This window comes from Musca domestica, unplaced genomic scaffold (genome assembly GCF_030504385.1).
Source record: "Musca domestica strain aabys unplaced genomic scaffold, Musca_domestica.polishedcontigs.V.1.1 27, whole genome shotgun sequence".
NCBI lineage: Eukaryota > Metazoa > Arthropoda > Insecta > Diptera > Muscidae > Musca > Musca domestica.
The window spans coordinates 8,505,974-8,530,010 of NW_026712286.1; the positions used below are offsets into that span (position 1 = coordinate 8,505,974).

The window sequence follows — 24,037 nt, forward strand, 5'->3', positions numbered from 1 at the left end:
TAACATCATCAGGTATGCGAAAATTATAATAATTACACTTTTCCACATTGGGCGCCAATTGGAATTTTATTGATTTTTTTTTTAATTCTCATTTATTTTTTGGTAGATTGCGAAACATTTTGTAGCTATTACATGCTTTCATTCCTTCGGCTTCATTTATGTCAATATTCAGCTAATAATTTGAAGAATTTTAAAATTTCCACGTTGGGCGCCATTTATCCATTAGGTATTTTTTTCCATTAATATGTGATGAAATAATATTTTTTTAACTTTATTTCATGTTTGCGTTTTTTAACGTCATCAGGCATGCAAAAATTACCAGAATTACATTTTTTCCACATTGGGCGCCAATTGCACTTTTATTGATTTTTTTTATTTTAATTTATTTTTTGGTAGAATGCGAAAAATTTTGTAGATATTTCAGCTTCTATTCTTTCGGCTTTGTTTATGTCAATATTCGGTTAATAATTTGAATAATTTTTAAATTTTCACCTTGGGCGCCATTTATCCATTTTTCAATTTCTTTGTATTAATATTTGATTAAATATTTTTTTAACTTTATTTCATGTTCGCTTTATTTATCGTCATCAGGCATGCAAAAATTATAACAAATAATTTTTTCCACATTGGGCGCCAATTGCAATTTTATTGATTTTTTTAATTCTCATTTATTTTTTGGTAGATTGCGAAACATTTTGTAGCTATTTCATGCTTTCATTCCTTCGGCTTTATTAATGTAAATATTCAGCTAGTAATTTGAAGAATTTAAAAATTTCCACGTTGGGCGCCATTTATCCATTAATCAATTTCTTTCCATTACTATGTGATTAAATATTTTTTTAACTTTATTTCATGTTGGTTTTGTGTTAACGTCATCAGGCATGCAAAAATTACCAGAATTACATTTTTCCACATTGGGCGTCAATTGCAATTTCATTGTATTTTTTCACCTTCATTAATTTTTTTGGTAAACTGCAAACAATATTGTTGATGTTTCAGCTTCTATTCTTTCGGCTTCATTAATATCAATATTCGGCTAAAAATTTGAAGAATTTAAAATTTCCACTTTGGGCGCCATTTTTCCATTAGTAAATTTCTTTTCTTTAAATTGTCATTAAATTTACAAATTCTTCAGGATTTCCCTATTCTATTCATTATTGCTGCAATCATTACATTATTAATTATAAAAATTATATTTTCACACGTTGGACGCCAATTATGTTTTTAGTAGCAATTCTACTGTCTTTTTAATTTTTTGGTAAACTGCAAAAATTTTTGTAGTTTTTTCAGCTTCTATTCCTTCGGCTTCACTAATGTCAATATTCAGCTGGTTATTTGAGGGATTTTATTGTTTCCACATTGGGCGCCATTTATCCATTAGGCAATTTCTTTCCATTAATATGTGATAAAATATTTTTTTTAAACTTTATTTCATGTTCGCTTTTTCAATTTCATCAGGCATGCAAAAATTACCAGAATTACCTTTTTCCACATTGGGCGCCAATTGCAAATTTATTGATTTTTTTATTTTCATTTATACTTTGGTAAACTGCGAAAAATGTTATAGATATTTCAGCTCCTATTCCTTCGGCTTCATTAATATTAGTATTCGCCTAAAAATTTGAAGAATTTTAAAATTTCCATGTTGGGCTCCATTTTTTCATTTTTTGGTAAACTTCGAAAAATGTTGTAGTTTTTTCAACTTCTATTCCTTCGGCTACATTAGTGTCAATATTCAGCTAAAAATTTTAAGAATTTAAAATTTCCACATTGGGCGCCAATTTGATGCAATTATGTCGTTATTAATTATAAAAATTATATTTTCACACGTTGGGCGCCAATTATGTTTTCAGTACCAATTCTACTGTCTTTTTTATTTTTTTGGTAAACTACGAAAAATTGTATAGATATTTCAGCTTCTATTCCTTCGGCTTCATTTATGTCAATATTCAGTTAATAATTTGAAGAATTTTTAAATTTCCACATTGGGCGCCATTTTTCCTTTAGTTATTTTTCATTCCTTCAATTTGTCATTATTTTTTAAAAAGTTTTCAAGATTTCCATCCTCTATTCATTGTTGCTGCAATTATGTCGTTATTAATTATCATTATTATGTTTTCAACGTTGGACGCCAATTATGTTTTCAGTAGGAATTCTACTGTCTTCTTTTTATTTTTTGGTAAACTTCGAAAAATGTTGTTGTTTTTTCAGCTTCCATTCTTTCGGTTTCATTAATGTCAATATTCAGCTGGTTATTTGAGGACTTTTATTGTTTCCACATTGGGAGCCATTTTTCCATTGGGAATTTTTTTTCTTTGAATTTGTCATTAAATTTAAAAAGCCTTCAAGATTTCCATTTTCTATTCATTATTGTTGCAATCATGTCGTTATTAATTATCATTATTACATTTTTCCACGTTGGGCGCCAATTAAATTTTACACGTTCATTTGCCTGAATTTTGGAAAAAAAATCTCCTGCCATTCAATCTTTTAATTTTTCACAGCATTGATGTCACTTAGCAACCATAATTTATAAGAATTTTATTTTCCACGTTGGGCGCCAATTGAGTTTCAGACATATTTAATCGTTTCGTTATATTTTAGGGACGAAATTCCAATTTTCTCTAATTTTTGTTTCACATATGACATTAATCCTTTCAAGAGTTTTCAGAAGAGATCATTTTCACATTGGGCGCCATTTTCAAGTTTTAAATATATATTTTTTTTAATTTTTTCCAATCTTCAAAAATATTGCAAACTCCATCCAACCCCCTCCACAAACAAACCCCTTTGCAATTTAATAATTATTCCAATTCCGAAATGATATTCCATTCTTTGTAGAAACTTGTCTTCCCTTTACCCATACTCCTTCTTCTTTTTCTTCTTCATCTTTATCACAATTCCCTTTCGCCTTTAATTTAAAAAAACACAAAAAATAATACAAAAACGAAATATGGCCAGAGGAAAGTATTCGAAATTTGTTAAACAGATGTAGATTGTTGGTCCAACTATACCACAATTTTGAATCGCTGGCGTTTTGTAGAGACCCGGTACCGGTGTCGTGGCAATTTCCACTGCCACCACCACTGCCAACGCGGTTGATGCCATCACTCGTACTGTTGTTGTTGTTGCTGCTGCCATTATTACCGCCACCACCGCCGCCGCCTCCGCCACCTGCACTGCCACCACTGCCGTTGAGGGGCGTGGCTATCACACCGGTGCTGGCATTGACCTGACCTAAGGCAATAGCAATGGGGCTGGGTGATGAGTCGGGCGATTGTGTGAGAGAGGATACCTGCAATGAGAGAGAGAAAACATTTATTAGTTTTGGGGGGTATAGTTTGGGGGGCAGAAGTATTAAAAATAAGGAAATTTATAGATTTTTTTGTTATAATTATTTAAGGTTCAGGGGACAGGCCTCTCCCAGATCATCTCCGATCATTTTTTTTAAAGAAAATCCTTGCCTAGCTTTCGAGTAAAGTTTTTCTTTAAGATATTCTATAGAACCATAGAAAACCCTTGCCTAGCTTCTCTGTGAAAATTTTCTCTTGAAAATCCTTGCCTAGCTTCTCGGCGAACATTTTTCTACAGAAAATCTTTGCCTAAATTCTTGGCGAAATATTTTCTATAGAAAATATAGACCTAGTTTTTTTGGCGAAAAAAAAATCTATAAAAATCCTTGCCTAGCTTCTAGGCGAATAAAATATTATAGACAGCGTAAGTACCACTATCCTAACAAAATTTTGTAATATTACATTTGTTCACGTTGGGCGCCGATTGATTTATTATTTTTTTTGAAAATTAATTTTTTTTAAATCTACCCAAAATAAACCTTTCACAACATTAAAAATAAATAGATGCCGCCATCCTATTGAGAATTTTTGACATTAAAATGTTTTTCACGTTGGGCGCCACTTTATTTTTAAAACAATTTTCGAAAACTTAAATTTAGACAAACAAATTTAAAAATTAGTTTTTTCACCTTGGGCGCCAATTGTAAATAAAAATGAATAGAAGCCTCCCTCCTATTGATAATTTTTGACATAAGAAGGTTTTCCACGTTGGGCGCCACTTTATTATTAAGATCCTTTTCGAATATATTCTTTTTTAAACCTTATTAATAGCTTCTGATATTTGATTTTATCTATTTTGGCTTCATTGATAGCAGAATTAAGCCGAACAATTAATTAAAATCACTTTGGGCGCCAATTTTTTTTTTAAATTTCCAACATTTCCAACTTTTATTATTTTAGCTTCACTAATATTAAAATATAACCTAAAATTGCAAAAAAAAAAAAAAAAATCTCCCGTTGGGCGCCATTTTCCAAACAATTGATCACTAGTCCCAAACCTGTTTCAAATTAAAGCTATGTAATATTATAAATGCATTGATTCTTCTATGCTTAAAGAATTTGTGAAAGAAAAGGATGTTTCCATGTTGGGCGCCGATGTACAGTAAAGAACATTTTTGAAATTTTGCATTTAAATTTTTGTAAAAATCTTAATATTTAAACTATTTTAATATTTAAACTTTTATTATTTTAGCTTCACTAATATCAAAATATAACCTAAAAATTAAAAAAATAAATTAAATTAAATTAAATATTTTCTCACGTTGGGCGCTATTTTCTATTTTCACTATTCCCAAACCTGTTTAAAATTAACGCTATGCAATATTTTAAAGGCATTGATTCTTCTATCCTTCAAGAACTTGTGGCAAAAAAGGGGATTCCACGTTGGCCGCCACTTTATAATAATGTTAATTTTGCAAAAATGTTTATTTTAAAATCTTCAAAAACATTGTAATATTTAAAAATGTATTATTTTCCCTCAACAGATATTAAAATTGAGCCTGAAAATTGACAATTTTTTCCACGTTGGGCGCCATTTTATTGTTATAAATTGAGCACAATTTCCAAAAGCAGTTCAAAATTAAGGCAATAAAACATTTTTATTGCATTGATTATACTATCTTACAAAGATTTTGTAAGAAAAAAAAAAATAATAAATAAAGAAATAAATAATAAAAAGAAAAAATGGGTTTGCACGTTGGGCGCCGCTTTGTTTCGAGATAGTTCGGGAAATTTTGTACTTTTACATTTTCAAATATTTTGTAATATTTAAGCATTTGTTATTTTCGTTTCGTAGATAAGAGTATTAATCAAAAAAAAAAAAAAAAAAAAAAAAAAAAAAAATCACAAAAAAAATCATTTTTTTTCTTTTTTCACAACTGAAAAATTTTAACTAAAATACTAAAAACTCCTAACATTCAAAATTTTGTTATTTTCGCTTCGATTGATATCTAAATTTTGCCTAAAACAAGAAGACAAAAATTATTTTAACACGTTGGGCGCCATTTAATCTTTGAAATTTATTTTTAAGATTTTTCTCATTTTCAAAACTAAAAAATCTCGTAATGTTAAAAATGTTCTTATTTTCGCTTCATTTTTATCGAAATTTAGTCTAAAAATTGACAAAAATAATTTTTACACGTTGGGCGCCATTTATTTATTTTTTTCTTTTTTTTTAAATAGAAAAATCTCGTAATTTACTAAGAACTCCTTATATTTAAATGTTTTTACTTTCGCTTCATTGATATCTAAATTTAATCTAAAAATTGACAAGAATTATTTTCACACGTTGGGCGCCATTTTTTTTTTTAAATTTCCGAGTTTTTTCTTTTTCAAAACTAAAAAAATCTCGTAATTTACTAAGAACTCCTAATATTTATAATTTCGATATTTTCGCTTCATTGATATCTCAATTTAGTCTAAAAATTGACAAAAATTATTTTTACACGTTGGGCGTCATTTATTTATTTTTTTTAAATTATTCGACTTTTTTTTTTTCTTTCCAAAACTAAAAAATTATCGTAAATGACTAAGAACTCCTTATATTTTAAATGTTGTTATTTTCGCTTCATTGATATCTAAATGTAGTCTAAAAATTGACAAAAATTATTTTCACACGTTGGGCGCCATTTATTTTTTTTTTTTTAATTTTTCGATTATTTTCTATTTCAAAACTAGAAAATTCACGTAATTTGCTAAGAACTCCTTATATTTAACTCCTTATATTCGCTTCATTGATATCTAAATTTAGTCTAAAAATTTAAAAGAATTATTTTCAAACGTTGGGCGCCATTTCATCTTAGATTTTTTTTTTATATTTTTTTCATTTTCAAATCTAGGTAAATCTCGAAATATTAAAAATGATCTTATTTTCGCTTCATTGATATATAAATTAAGTCTAAAAATTGAAAAAAAAAAAAAAAATATTTTAAAACGTTGGGCGCCATTTATCAATTTTTTAAAATTTTCGATTTTTTTCTTTTTCAAAACTAGAAAATTCTCGTAATTTACTAAGAACTCCTTATATTTAAATGTTTTTATTTTCGCTTCATTGATATCTAAATTTAGTCTAAAAATTGAACAAGAATTATTTTCACACGTTGGGCGCCATTTATTTTTTATAAAAATTTCCGAGTTTTTTCTTTTTCAAAAATAAAAAAATCTCGTAATTTACTAAGAACTCATAATATTTATAATTTCGTTATTTTCGCTTCATTGATATCTCAATTTAGTCTAAAAATTGACAACAATTATTTTTACACGTTGGGCGCCATTTATTTATTTTCTTTTAAATTTTCGTTTTTTTTTAACTAGAAAATTCTAGTAAATTACTAAGAACTCCTTATATTTCAAATATTGTTATTTTCGCTTCATTGATATCTAAATGTAGTCTAAAAATTGACAAAAATTATTTTTACACGTTGGGCGCCATTTATTTTTTATAAAATTTCCATTTTTTTCTTTTTCAAAACTAAAAAAATCTTCTAATAGTTCAAATGTTGTTATTTTCGCTTCATTGAAATCTAAATTTAGCCTAAAAATTGGACGCCACTGAATTTTTGAAAAAAATTTCGATTTTTTTCTCAGAACTAAAAAAAAATATTAAAAACTCCAAATATTTACAATTTGGTTATTTTCGGTTCATTGATAACTAAATTTAGCTCAAAAATAAAAAAAAACATTTTCACACGTTGGGCGCCATTCAATTATTGAAATTTTTTCCAATTTTTTCCTTTTTCAAACTTAAAAAAATCTTCCAATATTGTTTCATTATGATCAGAATTGAGCCAAAAATTTAAAAAATACACGTTGGCCGCCAATTTAATATTTTATTCTTTTTTGTATTTTCTTCCAGTTTCTTGGCTAAAAATGTCGCATTCCTTCATTCCTCATTCAAACATCCATGCCAGTTTCACTGTAGTTACGTGAATATATGTGTGTGTCTGTTTGTGTGCCTTTCTTCTCACTCTCTTCTATTAACCATCAAATGAATCCAAATAAAAAAACGCAAAAAAAAAAACGAAACGAAACTAAAAGCTAAATGATGATTAAATGATTGTCCTACTTTTTCGTAGTTTTTTTTTTATAGAGAAGTGCAATGATGTTGATGTGGATGATGTTGAGTTTTGTTTTTTTTTTTTTTTGGCCGGCCTTGTTGCTGGTGTTTGTTATGTCTTTGGCTTTAGTCGAAGAAGAAAACTGGGGAAATGGGTCAATGTCAAGGTCAATTGTGTGAATTTGGTGAGACAACATCATTGACTCTTTTGAAATACCAAGCCAATTGAGGAACGGAGGAAAAGGAGCTGGCCGGCTGGCTGGATGGCTAGCTGGCAGAGCAGGGGCAGGGGTCATGCTTACCTGAGGTATTTGTATTTCTTGTTTGATATTCATATTCGAATAGGTTTGATAGCCGGGGGACAGGGGCGTCGGTTTCATATCTCCCGTACCCATGGACGTTCGTAGGGCCTGCAATGCAATTTGTCGTTGTCGCATTACCTGCAGTTTTCGCGCCCGATCCCGTTTGTACATGGGTCCGAATTTATTGCGGCCGCCTCGCATGCGATCGGCTCTCACAGCTGGAAAGAGAGAAAGGGAAAAGAGGAGAGAAATTAGTTTTTTTGTAGTCATTAAAGAATAAAAAGAATACAAAATAATTTCAAAGGCGTATAATTGATATTTATTAACATTTAGGTGACATATAAGTGTTATTAAATGGTTTTCTCTCGATATGGAGGATTTTTTTTATTGGGAAATTGGTTTAAAATTTACGTTGGGCGCCACTTTTCTAAAAAATATAATTTTCGATTTTTTTAAAGGTATTTTTTAAGAAATGTTTCTGTTTTCCGATCTTCATTGTTATCAGAATTAAGTTAAGAAGGTTTAAGAAAATAATTCTTTACTTCACGTTGGGCGCCATTTATTAATTTTTTATTTTTTTTTCCGATTTTTTTAAAGAATAGGTTCCACTCTGTTATATCTTTTTTAATCACATGCGACAGAAATTTGGGATATACCTATTACCCACGTTGGGCGCCATTTAGATTTTAGATATTTTTATGAAAAGTACCTAGAATCCGAGCAATTTTTTCATGGAAAAAGTTCAAAATCCGAATGGTCCAGAATCCGATTTTTCCAATTTTTTCTATAAAAAAAAATAGCCCAGAATCTGAGCAATTTTTCAATGTAAAATACCTTTGAATCCGAATCTTTCTTTCTATGGAAAAATAGCTCTGGATCCGAGCAATTTTTCTAGAAAAAAAAATAGCTTTGAATCCAAGTAATTTTTCTATGGAAAAAAAAATCCGAGCAATTTTTCTATGGGAAAATAGCTTTGAATCCGAGCAATTTTTCTCTGAAAAAATAGCTCATAATCGGAGCAATTTTTCTGTGAAAAAAGGTCTGAATCCGAGCACTTTTCTATGAGAAAATAGTTGTGGATCCAGACAATTTTTCTATGGAAAATAGCTCTGAATGCTAATAATTTTTCTATGGAAAATAGCTCTGAATCGGAGCAATTTTCTGTGGAAAAATAGCTCTGAATCTGAGCAACTTTTCTATTGAAAAAAAAAAAAATTGAATCCGAGCAATTTTGCTATGGAAAATGGCCCTGAATCCGAGCACGTTTCAATGGAAAAATAGTTGTGAATCCGAGCAATTTTTCTATGGAAAAATATTACGGAATTCGAGCAATTTTTCTATGGAAAAAAGCTATAAATCCGAGCAATTTTTCTATGGAAAAATAGCTCTGAATCCGAGCAGTCTTTCCATGAAAAAATAGCTCTGAATTCGAGCAATTTTTCTCTGAATCCGAGCAATTTTTTCTATGGAAAATAGCCCTGAGTCCGAGCAATTTTTCAATGGAAAAATAGCCTTGAAACCGAACAATTTTTCTATGGAAAAATAGTTGTGAATCGGGACAATTTTTCTGTGGAAAAAATAGCTGTGAATCAGAGCAATTTTTCGATGAAAACAATGGCTTCAATTCCGAGTAATTTTTGTGGGAAAATATGAATGAATTCCGACAATTTTTTATGGAAAATAGGCTAGAATCCGATTTACTTTTTCCTGGAAAAAAGAGCTCTGAATCTAATCAAATTTTTCTGCGAAAAAATTCATCAGAATCGGAAGAGATTTTCCATGAAAAATTTTTGTAGGAAAATATAGCCCTGAATACGAAACTTTTTCCATGGAACAGCTTGAATTCCGAAAAAATTTTCTATGGAAAATAGGCCAAAGAATCCAATCAACTTTTCGCTGGAAAAAAAGAGCTCAGAATCTAAGCAAATTTTTCAGCGAAAAAATACATCAGAATCGGAAGAGATTTTTCATGGAAAATTTTTGTAGGAAAATATAGCCCTGAATACGAAACTTTTCCATGGAAATATAGCTTGAATTCCGACATTTTTATGGAAAATAGGCTAGAATCCAACCACCTCTTTCCTGGGAAAAAGAAATCAGAATCAAAGCAAATTTTTCTGCGAAAAAAATACATCAGAATCGATAGAGATTTTCTATGGAAAATTAGCTCTGAATCTCAGCGGTACTTATAGTTTTGGAATTCGAAAAAAATATTCAATGGGAAAATAGCTCTGAATCTGTCAAAGATTCTATAGAGAATAGTCCAGAATACAAACACTTTTCTATAGAAAAGTAGGTCAGAATTTTGACATTTTTTTTGGTGGAAAATTAGTTCAGTATCCCAAGCTATTTTTTATGTGGAAGTGGCTCCGAATCCAAGAAATTTATCTATGGAAAAGTGGTTTAGAGTCCGAGAAATATTTTCTTTAATAAATAGCTGCGTATTTAAACCATTTTTTAAGGGAACAAATAGCTCAAAATTCGAGAATTTGTCCATGGAAACTTAGCTATGATCCCGAAGAATATTTATAGAAATATAGCTCATATTCTGATCTAGTAACGTATAAGTAATATTAATTTTTTGGGAGCCCTTTGCGTATAATTAATTTTGAATTTTTCAAAAAAGAAAATAAATCATACGCCATCATACCCCCCAAAAATGCACACCAAACGCTTTTTCCATAGAAAACTAGGTCAGAATTTTGTCAATTTTTTATAGAAAATTTCATGGAAACTTAGCTCTGATCTCGAAGAATATTTATAGAAAAATAGCTCAGATCCTGATTTAGTAACGTATAAGTAATATTAATTTTTATTAAAAAAAAATCATACGCCACCCCATAAAAATAACTCACACTCCGAGAATTTTTCCATTAAAACTAAGCTCTGATCCCGAAAGATATTTATAGAAAAATACCTCAGATTCTGATCTAGTAACGTATAAGAAATATTAATTTGTGGCACCATGTTGCGTATACTTATTTTTTATTTTTTTTTTAATAAATAAATCATACGCCATCATATCCCCCAAAAATGCCTACCAAACGCTTTTTCCATAGAAAAGTAGGTCAGAATTTTGACAATTTTTTTTATGGAAAATTAGTTCAGTATCCGAAGCAATTTTTTATGTGGAACTAGCTCATAATTTGAGAAAATTAATTATGGAAAAAGGGTTTAGAATCCGAGAAATTGTTCTTTAAAAAATAGCTGCAAATTTAAGCACTTTTCAATGGAAAAAATAGCTCAAAATCCGAGACTTCGCCCATGGATAAATATCTCCGATTCCAAAGAATATTTATAGAAAAATACCTCAGATTCTGATCTAGTAACGAATAAGTAATATTAATTTGTAGGACCATGTTGCGTATACTTATTTTTTATTTTTCTAAAATAATAAATAAATCATACGCCATCATACCCTCAAAAATTCTTACCAAACGCTTTTTCCATAGAAAAGTAGGTCAGAATTTTGACAATTTTTTATGGAAAATTAGTACAGAATCCGAAGCAATTTTATTATGTGAAAGTAGCTCAGAATCCGAGATATTTGTCAATGGAAAAATTGTTTAGAATCTGAGAAATATTTTCTTTAAAAAATAGCTGCGTATTTAAACCATTTTTTAAGAAAAAAATAACTCAAAATCCCCGAATTTGTCCATGGAAACTTAGCTCTGATCTCGAAGAATATTTATAGAAATATAGCTGAGATTCTGATTTGGTAACTTATAAGTAATATTAATTTTTTGGGACCATGTTGCGTATACTTATTTTTATTTTTCAAAAAAAAAAAAATCATACGCCACCCCATAAAAATAACTCAAAATCCGAGAATTTTTCCATGGATACATAGCTCCGATTTCTACGAATATCTGTAGGAACATAGATCAGATTCTGATCTAGTAACGTGTAAGTAATATTAATTTTTGGAACCATGTTGCGTATACGTATTTTTTATTTTTCTGAATACAAAAAAGAAATCATACGCCACCATACCCCCCAAAAAATTCCTCAAAAGAAACGCACACACAAAAGAACTTTTGAGGACGATTTTTTTCGTATTATTCTCTTATTTTCACTTTCATTTCTCTACTTGCTGGCTGGCTGGTTGGCATTCATGTTCATGTGATGACAATGAAAATTTGCCACACCGCAAAAAAAAAAAAGAAAAAAATTGAAAACAAGTTGACCTCCTTTTTTTGCAACGAGAACAAAAAACGACAAAATGAACATCAGAGTGAAAAAAAAGACCAGCAGCTCACAATAGTATGCAACACAATATTTATGGCCCACATATTTCCTCCCCATAAAGTTTCACAAATACACACACACACGCACACACTCACGATTCCATACCATACATTTACAATGACCGATTTTTTTGACATGCATACACAAATGAGAGAGGGAAAGAAAGAGAGGGAAAGAGGGGGCGAGCTAATAAAAAACTGCATGAATATAAATATACTGTACGTCGGAATAATTACAAAATGTAAAATTCAAATTCATAACACAGTTTTTCAGCTCTTTGAGGCACTTCCAATAGCCGCTGAAAGGATGCAGGGGAAAATGGTTGAGAAACCATTTAGAAAAGAGGGGTTTTGGGCTGGTACTTCACAGCGAATAACGTATGAAGATTAATTGTTTTGGGGTCCAAATGGGCGTATGATTTGTAGCAACACGTATACGCCCCATAACAGATGGACTATATTTGCTCAGAATATAAATCTTGAATTTAGTTAATTTCGGATTTCCATAGAAAAGTTGTGGCCTAGAGGCCAGACAAGAATTTTCGGTAGGAAATTTTCGCCTAGAACCGTCTGAATAATTACCATATAAAACGTAAAATTCAAATTCAATACACAGTTTCTCAGCTCTTTAAGGGACTTCAAGTGGCCAGTGAAAGGGTAAGGTGGACGATGATTGGGAAATAATTTAGAAAAATTGGATTTTGGGAGGAACTTCACAGAAGATTAAATGTTTTGGGGACCAATGGACGTATGATTTGTGATAAGACGTATACGCCCCATAACAGGTGGACTATATTTGCTTGGAATATAAATCTCGAATTGAGTTAAATTCGGATTTTCGTTAAAAATATTGTGGTCCAGAGGCTAGAAAAGGATTTTTATCGGAAAATTTCATCCAGAAACTGGTCATCTCGAATTGGTTCAAATTTGGATTTCCGTAGAAAAGTTGTGGCCTAGAGGCTAGACAAGGGTTGTCTATAGGAATTTTTCCCCCAGAAGCTGGACATTTTGAATTGATTCAAATCTGCAGAAAAGTTGTGGCTTAGAGGCTAGACAAGAATTTTCTGTAGGCCAATTTTAGCCCAGAAACTAGAAATTTTGAATTTATTCAAATCCGCAGAAAAGTTGTGGCCTAAGGGAGATTTGGACCTAGAATGGAAATGTGTTAAATTTGCAGTAAAAAGCAAACACAAAATTCTCACTTTTAAAACATAATTTTCGAATGTAATTTTCTTTAAATCTATTAAACCTAGATATATGGTTTATTTTGAAATTTATGAAAAAATTCTGTGTAGAATATTTCCTCCTTTAATACTTTTCCCAAAAAATTAAGTATTAAGGGAGATTTTTGCTTAGAATGGATACGTGTTAGATTAGCATTAAAAATACGTAATTCATAATTGTTACTTTACAATATCAATATTCAAATGTAATTTTCTTAAAATCTATTAAACCTAGATATATAGTTTATTCTGAGATTTATGATAAAATTCTGTGTTGAACATTTCCACCTTTGATACTTTCCCCAAAAAATTAAGTATTAAGGGAGATTTTGACTCAGAATGGAAATGTGTTAAATTTAGCACTAAAAAAGTAAATCCATAATTTTCACTTATAATACATACATTTCGAATGTAATTTTCTTAAAATCTATTAAACCTAGATGCATGGTTTATTCTGAGATTCATAGTGGAATTTTGTATAGAATATTTCGTCCTTTGATACTTACTAAAAATAATGAAGTAGAAAGGGAGATTTCGACTTAGAATGGAAACGTATTAGATTAGCACTAAAAAACGTAAGGATATAATTTTTACTTTTAGTACATAAATTTCGAGTGTAATTTTCTTCAAAACCATTAAACCTAGATATATAGTTTATTCTGAGATTTATAATGAAATTTTGTCTGGAATATTTCTTCTTTTGAAAATTTTCGTCTAAAATGACATTTTATATTACTTTCAGGCTCCAACTGAAAAAAAGTCCAAAAACAAAAATCACATTTTTATTTTGGAAAATGTAAGTCTTCAATATTTTTTTTTTACAAGTTATTAGAACCCCATCTCATTGGTTTCCAAATTGATATTCAAATATGAAACTTAATGAATTTGTGAAAAATTCTTTAAAAAATCAGTCGATAGCCCACCCTTGAGAAAAATTCTTTAAAAAATCCGCGTTTCTTGGGCTGTCGACCCTTGAGAAAAATTCTTTAAAAAATCAGCTTTTCTTGGGTTATCGACCCTTGAAGAAAATTCTTTTAAAAATCTGCGTTTCTTGGGCAATTGACCCTTGAGAAAAGTTCTTTTAAAAATTCGCGTTTCTTGGGCAATTGACCCTTGAGAAAAATTCTTTAAAAAATCCGCGTTTCTTGGGCTATCGGCCCTTGAGAAAAATTCTTTAGAAAATTCAAGTTTTTTGGGCCATTGGCTCTTGAAAAAATTCTTTAAAAAATCCTGTTGGTCCTTGAGAAAAATTCTTTAAAAAATCCGAGTTTCTTGTGTTATTGGCCCTTGAGAAAAATTCTTTAAAAAATCAGCGTTTCTTGGGCTGTTGGTCCTTGAGAAAAATTCTTTAAAAAATCCGCGTTTCTTGGGCTATTGGCCCTTGAGAAAAATTATTTAAAAAATCAGCGTTTCTTGGGCTATCGACCCTTGAGCAAAATTCTTTAAAAAATCCACGTTTCTTGGGCTGCTGGCCTTTGAGAAAAATTCTATAGAAAATTCGCGTTTCTTGGGCTAATGGCCCTTGAGAAAAATTCTTTAAAAAATCCGCGTTTCTTGGGCTATTGGCCCTTGAGAAAAATTCTTTAAAAAATCAGCATTTCTTGGGCTATCGACCCTTGAGAAAAATTCTTGAAAAAACTCGCGTTTCTTGGGCTAAATTCTTTAACAAATCCGCGTTTCTTGGGCTATTGGCCCTTGAGAAAAATTCTTTAAAAAAAAATCCACGTTTCTTGGGCAATTGACCCTTGAGAAAAATTCTTTAGAAAATCCACGTTTCTTGGGCTATTGGCTCTTGAGAAAAATTCTTTAAAAAATCACCGTTTCTTAGGCTGTCGACCCTTGAGAAAAATCCTTTAAAAAATCCATGTTTCTTGGGCTGTTGGTCTTTGAGAAAAATTCTTTGAAAATCTTCATTTTTGGGCTGTTCGTCTTTGGGAAAAATTCTCTAAAAATCCATGATTCTTGGGCTGTTGGTCTTTGAGAACAATTCTTTAAAAAAAATCCACGTTTGAGGTCCTGGACAAGAATTTTTTAAAAAATTCATGTTTGAAGTCCTTGACAAAAATTCTTTAAAAAATCCACGTTCGAGGTGCTTGATAAAAATTCTTTATAAAATCCACGTTTGAGGTCCTTGATAAAAATTCTTGAAAAAATCCCTTTTAGAGGTCCTGGACAAGAATTCTTGAAAAAATCCACGTTTGAGGTCCTTGGCAAGAATTCTTTAAAAAAAATTCCACGTTTGTTGTCCTTGATAAATATTCTTTAAAAAATTCATGTTTGAGGTGCTTGAAAAAATATTCTTTGAAAAATCCACGTTTGTTGAATTTAAATTTATTTAAAAAAAAAAAAAAACTTTATTTCAGACATTTTTTTTGAAATTTTACTTCCTTAAATTTTTTTTTTAATTTTTTGGAAATTATTAGGACTCTATCTCAATCGTATTCAAATTAATATTCCGAAATAACACATCAATGAATTGATAGAAAAAAATCATTATTTGAGGCTATCTGGAATCATTCAGGCAAAATGTCTATTTTCAGATTCATTGCAATTTTGTTTTGTTTGGTTTTGTTTTTTTTTTTTTTTTTCTAGTCCAGAATGAATTTTATACAGAAAAACTACAAATAAGCACACACAAACACACATGTATGTAAATGTGCATATGAATTTATCACTGTGTCTGTGTGTGAGTTTAGTATGCAATTCACAGTTGTTGCACAAATACAACACAGAAGGGGGCAGGCAGGCAGGCAGGCAACACAAGGCAAGCAAATGAGCACACATACACTCTCACAACTGAACACTATTTGTTATTGGAAAAGAAAAACACACAAATTGCATTGAAATGCTTTGGGAAGGATAAGGAGGAGGTGAGGTGGAGAGTGGAGAGGAGTCATCATTTTTATAAAAAAACAAAAATACATTTATAGCAATAACAAACAAAAACAATGCAAAACAAAACAAAAAAAAAACTATATAGAATAATGTGCAATAACAATAAAATAAAAAAAAAAACAACAACAACGGACATCTAGTTACGTATATATAGCCTCGTAAATATATATGTATATACATACCTATGTATGTTTGTATGTAAGACATGCACACAACCTTTCATACCCATGAATGCTAACAACAAAACAACGCCATGGCTATATGAAAATTTAGGTCAAGCGTATTGTTTACAAAACTATTTGCAATAATAGTAGTTGCACAAACACACACATGCACACTCACACACAGCGAGAGATGTAAAAACCGAATAAAAACAACAATGACAACAACAACGAACACTATACGAGCAGAGGAGCCAAGAGCAAGCAGCCAAGTTGTATAGATTTATTATACAGAGTGCAATATATGCAGCAGGCCATCACAAACACAAACGGACACACACACTATCAAAACAATGCACATTGAAGAGAGCGAGAGAGAGAGAGAGAAAGTCTCCTTTTTGCCAACCCAGCAACTCTTAATTGGTAAAATGCATGCAATACACACTAAGAAGCAATGCAACACATATTTGAGAGCGATAGAGAGAAAGAGAAATAAATGTACCTAAAAAAAAATAATAACAAAAGTCCAGCCCGTTACCCCACCATTAACTCTCCTTGAGAGTCCACAACATAAAACACTTGCATTTTCATTGAGATGCAGGCAATACAAAAACACCACAATACCCCATTGAATCACTGAGACTACAATGAAGAGAGTTCATAATAAATACTAAAAGAGAGAGAGAGGGAGAGAGAGAGTGCATAAATAACCCCACTATTGCAGTTATTTAAGAATGAATGAAGTCTTGGCAATAAAAGTCCTATAAAATAACTGCTGTCCATAACAACAGCATCAAGGAGAGAGAGGGAGAGATAAAGAGAGTTGGATAGTCAAGCCAACTGTATTTCAGAGAACTGGAAATAATGGCATACTTTTTATTAAAGAGAAGATGCATGTGAGATTTGTAATTCACAATCATGGAATGCTCTTCATTAATTTCTATTGGAAAAAGAGAAATTCAATTGGAGTTTACCTAAAAATGAGGGAAAGGTGTCAGGATAGCATTTAATATGAACAATTTTTAAGTAAATATTTTTTTAAATATTAAATAATAATTAATAATAATTAGTTAAATAATAAAATAATGGAGAGAGATGAAAATGTGGGGTTGTGAGATTTAGAAGAAGAAATGACGAAAAAAAAATTATTTCAATTTAATTCTTCGAATCCTCTTCTCTTCTTATGATCTCCTCACTTGGGTAGAAAAATATGAGTTATTTTTACAAAAACCAAGACGGAAACCAAGGGAACTGATTAATTTTTTTTTCTTAACTAAAGTGAAATTTTGAGGCCTTGAACTGAACTTTAGGCTCTTCGTATGTGAGGAGAAAATGAAGCAGAGACCATAACGAGCAACTTTTCCAACAAACATTTCCACCAAAAACAACTTTTTATTGCCCAAAAAGCCATTAGAACAGGTCGATTTAAATGTAAACTTAGTGATACTATTGTAGACTAACAGTACACTTTGTTGTACAGTTTTTAGGCTTAAGACTTCTTTCTACAGTTTTCTTACTGACGAGTGGCTTAAAGAAGAAGGTCTCAGGAATATTTTCGCGGAAGATCAAATTCTTGTAAATCAGCTGCTTATAGGCAAAAATAATATTTTAAAATATCATCAAGTTTTTTTTTCGTTCAAATATAGTTACTTCAATTCAGTGACATTTTGAGGCCTTGAACTGCACTTTAGGCTCTTCGTATCTGAGAAGAAAATGAAGGAGAGTCAATAACGAACAAATTTTTCTACAAACATTTCCATCAACAACATCTTCTTATTGCCCAAAAAGCCATTAGAACAGATCGATTCAAAATTCACCTAAGTGATACTATTGTAGGCTCGAAGCACACTTTATTGTACAGTTAAGGCATGGCCCAAAATAAAAAATATTTTCGATTTTATTTTGCAATATTTTAGAGCCATAAACAAAGATTTTAGAATTTCCCGAGATTTTAGGATCTGATAAAAATAATAGTGGATTTTTAAGGATTTTGAAACCCTATTCATTGTCACTATTTTTTTTTCTATACAAAAAATTGTTTGACGTTGCGTATACTTATTAATTCAAATTGGAATTCATAACACTCATACGCACCCTCCAATTATCAATTAAAAGTACTTATACGCAACTAGGTGAAACCTGTTGTGAACTAAAGAGAAGAAATAAATCGATCCAGAAGTTACCTTTGATCCAGAAGCTACCTTCGATCTAGAAGTTGACTGCTTAGTATTTTTTTTATAAATTTTTTGAATTTTTAAGGTATGAGCCAAAAAAAAATATATATTCGATTTTTTGAAATATTTTAAAGCTATAAACAAAAATTTGTTGGATTTTTTTGAATTTTGAAATTCATTATCCCCCTTTTTTTCTACAAAAACTGTTTGAGGTTGCGTATACTTGGAATAGGAATAAGAATTCCTAACACTCATACGCACCCTCCAATTACCAATTAAAAGTATTCATACACAGCAAGGCAAACCCTGATGCGAACTGAAGAGAAAAACAAATCAATACAGAAGTTACTTCAGTCATTGAATTACAGTGTTGTTTTTAGACCTAAAACTTCTCTCTACAGTTTTTCGACTAAAGAATGATTTAAAGAGCGAAGTCTCAAGAATAATTTCGCTAAATACGTCTTTTCCGTAATTTAACTCCTTATATCAGAAAAAACATATTTTAAAATATCTTTAATAAAAGTGGCGTTTCTTTATAATATTAAATTGTGGCACTGTTTTTAGGTTTAAGACTTCATGCTAGCTTTTTCTTGCTGGAGAATACTTAAAAGAGGGGAGTCGTATGAATATTTTTCCAAAATAACATTTTCGTCTATTTTCACTCCTTATATTAGAAAATAAAATTTTAAAATTTAATAAAAAAATAATCATCTTATCATATTTAAAAATTTACAATATAATTTATGGGCCAATATCAGGCCTAAAACGTCACTTTAGAGCATGTGTGTATGGGAATGAAAGGGAGAACATGGCCTTACGAATAACTTATTCAAATAAGGTTTTCATCCAGCACAACTTCTTTTGACAAAAAAAAAAAAAAAAAAAAAAAATGATGATTCACCTTAGTCATTGAATTGCTGCGCTGTTTCAAGGCTTAAAACATCTCTCTACAGGGTTTTGACTAAACGGCGATTTGAAGAGGAAGGTCTTTGGAATATTTTCCCCAAAGACCCCGTTCCTGTAACTAAACTCCTTATATCCCAAAAAAGATTATATTTAAATACCATGAAAAAATGATTTTCTTTAAAACATTACCATAACAGAAATGTCAATTTGAGACCTTAAATGTCACATTCGACACAAGGTATTGGAGAAGAATATAAGGGAGGGTTTTCGCCGAGCAACTTTCCCTTCAAACATTTCCATCAACAACAACTTCTTCTTACCTAAAAAATCAATTGCATATTTCCAACCCAGAATTCACCATAACCATAGAGTTGTGGTTCTGTTTTTATGCATAAAACTTCTATATACCTGTTTCCGAGTAAAGGGTGATTTGAAGACGAAAGTCTAAGGAACATTTTTGGCGATGATCATTTTCCTCTAAAAGATGTCCTTAAGGCCGAAAAATTATTTTTAAAAAAGTTTATATTTTTTATAATCAGTATTCATTGAAATGCTGTGCTGTTTTCAGGTGTAAAACGTCATTCCACTGATTTCTTGCTGGAGAATAATTTGAAGAGGGAAGTCCAAGCAACATTTCCTCTAAAGCACATTTTCATCTAATCCAAGTCCTTACTGCCGAAAAAAATTGATTTAGAAAAGATTCTAGTATTTTTCAGCTTCATTCTTATATTTTGTAGTCATTTAATTGCTATGCCGTTTTCAGGTGTAAAAAGTCATTCCACTGACTTCTTACTGGAGAATGATTCAAGGAGGGAATTCAGCGGAATATTTTTGCCCAAGAACATTTTCTTCTAAAACAAGTCCTTGTTGGCGAAAATTTGGTTTTGAAAAATTTTAGTATTTTTTCCGTTTCATTCTTATATTCTTTAGTCATTGAATTGCGGTGCCGTTTTCAGGTGTAAAACGTCATTCCATTGATTTCTTACTAATGAACGATTTAAAGAGGGAAATCTGGGGAATATTTTTGCCGAAGAATATTTTCTTCTAAAACAAGTCTTTGTTGGGGAAAAATTGATTTTCAAAAATTTTGGTATTTTTTCCGTTTTATTCTTATATTCCTTAATTGCTGTGTCGTTTTCAGTTGTTAAACGTGATTTTATTGATTTCTTACTGAAGAACAATTTAAAGAAGGAAGTCTCAGTAATATTTTCTCTAAAGAACATTTACTTCTAAAACAAGTCCTTGTTGCCGAAAAATTGATTTTCAAAAATCTTAGTATTTTCGTTTGTTTCATTCTTATATTTTTTAGTCATTGAATTGCTGTGCCGTTTTTAGGTGTAAAACGTCATTTTATTGAATTCTTACTGAGCAACGATTTAAAGAGGGCATTCTTGGGAAAATTTTATCTAAAGATGATTTTCTTCTAAAACAAGTCCTTAAGGACGAAAAATATTATTTTTAAAAATTTTATATTTTTAGCTTCATTTTTATAATTAGTATTCATTGAATTGCTCTGCTGTTTTCAGGTGTAAAACGTCATTCCACCGATTTCTTCCTGAAGAACAATTTGAAGAGGACATTCTTAGGAAAATTTTATCTAAAGAGTATTTTCTTCTAAAACAAGTCCTTATTGATGAAAAATTATTTTTTAAAAATTTTGTTACCTTCTTAAGAGTCTGCCCTCTTATATACATGCATAGGTTCCCTATTTCCCCTATATCCTTGAAATATCCTTAGAAATCCCTATTTACCCCCATTTGGGATTTGTTGTATTACCCAATATCCCAAATCAAATGGCTAGCATTGCAGAGAACATACCATAATTGGTTTTACACTTAAAGAGTAATTACAATCTAAGAGTATTGCCCAACAGCTCATCATCATTAGTCGCAGCATTAGCAACACTCCGCGGCACACAATCGAAATTCACACACACACACACATTAATTTATTTTTTGTTGTTGGTTGTTTGGATTACAAAATACTCTCCATGTGTCTCAGAGTAAATTGATGTGACGCCATCGTCATGGCATAACACGTGGTTGGTCGGTTGGTTACATGACGTATGAGTATTGCAACATAGATGATTACTCATACCACTCAATGTGTGTACGTGTGTGTAAGGGAGGCAAGAAAGAGAGACAATTACAGTACATGATGGGTAAGAGTATTCTAACGGTTAAGAAGATTCTCTGTTTTGCTAATGCTAATGTGTTAGGGTATGTTTGCCCACAATAAGATATTTGCCAGATAGGGCGAAAGGAAGAGAATGATGAGATTCTTAAATAAGAGCATTTCTAATGGTTTAGCGTATTCTCTGTTTTGATAGGGAAATGTGGGAATATTCATATATTTCTATGTGTGAGGATAAGAGAGGGAGGATGGAAGGCAATTAGAGTATCATAGAAAGAGTATTCCAACGGTTATGTAAATTCTCTCATTTGATGTCTATGTTCTCTTCTAACTTTTTACTCTTATGTAGAGTTTTTTCATTAACTTTAAATGCGAAAAAAGCTATTTGAAAAAAAGCTTATTTTTGCCATTAGAAAAAAATTACTTTTTCTTCTCTGTCTCCAAGTAAATGAGTTAACATTAAATGTTGCGGGATATTTTACTTTCATTTTCATTATGACTCTCTCTCTCTAGCTCTTTCCTCTGTTTTGGCAAAGACTTTCCTCTATGACTTCTATGTGGATAATTCCAACTCTTCATTGGCATTTTTTTATTTTTGGCCACAAACGAGAGAGCTTCAAAGCTTTGCAAAAAAAAAGTTGACAAGAGTTAGGCAGCATGGCAGCTGGTTGGTTGGATGGATGGTTTGGTGGTTGGGTTGACTGGTTGCTGACTTGCTTTGGCTTGTTTGTTTAGCTGTTTTTTTTTTTTTGTTGCTGCTGCCGAAGCTGTTGTTGTAGTTGTTGGGTTATATTATTGTCGATATTGAGTGTGGAGTAGGTCAAGGACAGTATGAAAAAGTGGGACAGCAAAGCCATCACTTAACATGGTTATAAACTTGCACAATAGCACACATACAGAGGCGCAAACACACACCAACACACACACACACACTCGCACACACACACATCTACACACAGTGAAAATACTCTCTAATGAAAACCAGAGAAATGTGAAAGGAAAAATATTACATTTCACACGGGAGGAGGTAGGAGGGGTAGGAGGGTGGAAAACTTGTTTGGGGGGAAAATTGTAATTGTTATTACTGTTGCTGTTGTTGTAACATGTATTTTATAATGATGTAGTTGGATGTTTTTAATTCACGCTACAAACAACAACAAGTATTATTTTTCCTCTTCGATGGCTGTTGGATTGGTTTGGTGGTTGTTTGATAGATCACCGAAACTAGGCCACCGCCGAGGTGCGGGAGTGCGAGAGCGTCCAACAATTTTTTTTTTCATAGATGATTTTGCAATCATTTTCAATTTTATTTTTCCCATTAACATGTTTTCCTTTTTAATGGCTTTTGTCGGTCGGCTAAAATGTGTTTTTTTTTATTTCTCAGTTGGTGGGCGGGGAGGATTTTTTTTTGTTTTGATTTGTTTTATTACAGCATAAACGTAAACGTAATCATGGCAAATGTGATGATTATAATTATAATTTATTTCTTGATTTTTATTAATTTGAGGGAAAAAATCATTATTCAAAAAAAAAAAAAATATTGCTAATTGAAGAAAAAAACATTTAAAGAATTCGTATCAAAATGAAAAACTGGTGTTTTGACAAATAAAACGTAGTTTTATAGAAATTATTTGTGAGCAGGAGATGAAGAGCAGATCCTAATGAGCATCTTTTGCAAACAATGTATCCTTCCATCTCAACTCCTTACGGCCCAAATTCTCAAATTTAGAATTTACTCTAAAAGAAGGGCTTCAAAATTATTCTTCCCATTGGAGCACCCTCTTAAAGCAAAATTTGATACTTTAGGTATTTCCTGTGAGAGAAGAAGTTAAAGAGAATCCTATCTAGATTATCTTTTCCAAAAGAAGCATTCTTCCACCTCAACTCCTTATAGCCCGAAATGACCTTATTTGGTACTATCAACATATGTTTTTTCAATAAAATATATATTCATTATAAAATAACAGTTTTAAGGCATAAAACATTACTTTAGACAAATAATCTATGAGTATGAAATGTAGAACAGATCCTTCTGAGTATCTTCTTCAAACAAAATTTTCATCTATCTCAACTCCATGTGACCCACATCTTCAAATTTATAAAATAACCTAAAAAATTGCTCCAAAACTATTTCTTCTATTGAAGCACCCATTTAAGGCAAAATATGCCACTATAGACAGTTCCTGTGAGAGAAGAAGTACAAGAGAATACTCTCAGGAGTATCTTCTTCAAAGGAAGTATCCTTCCATCGTAACTTCATACTGCCCAAAATGACATTTTTTGTACTATCAACCCAAGTTTTATTCAATAAAATATAAATATATTATTAAATGACAGTCTGTAGACATAAAACATTACTTTAGACAAATTATTTGTGGACAGGAAATGAAGAGCAGATCCTTAAGAGTATCTTCTTCAAACAACATTTTCGTCTATCTCAAATCCTTGCGGCCTAAATACTCAAATTTAAAAATTGCATAAAAATTGGTTTCCAAATTATTTCTCCTATTGAAGCGCCCTCTTAAGGCAAATGATACCACTTTAGGCATCTTCTGTGAGAGAAGAAGTTAAAGAGAATTCTCTCAGGAG

The 24,037-nt window shown here is 31.0% G+C and overlaps 1 protein-coding gene across 3 annotated transcripts in view; it reads right to left on the reverse strand.

The window, feature by feature from the left end:
• Positions 1–24,037, reverse strand: part of LOC101899172 (nuclear hormone receptor FTZ-F1) — a 180,673-nt gene that overhangs the window by 10,782 nt on the left and 145,854 nt on the right. For 2 of the 3 annotated variants that reach the window (XM_005180590.4, XM_059124018.1), the window contains 2 exons: positions 7,710–7,927; positions 3,015–3,295 (listed from right to left, as the gene is read on the reverse strand). In XM_005180590.4, the coding sequence (XP_005180647.3) occupies positions 3,015–3,295; positions 7,710–7,927 (499 nt within the window). The remainder of the gene's footprint in view (positions 1–3,014; positions 3,296–7,709; positions 7,928–24,037) is intronic. The other variant, XM_059124017.1, reaches the window with a different exon arrangement.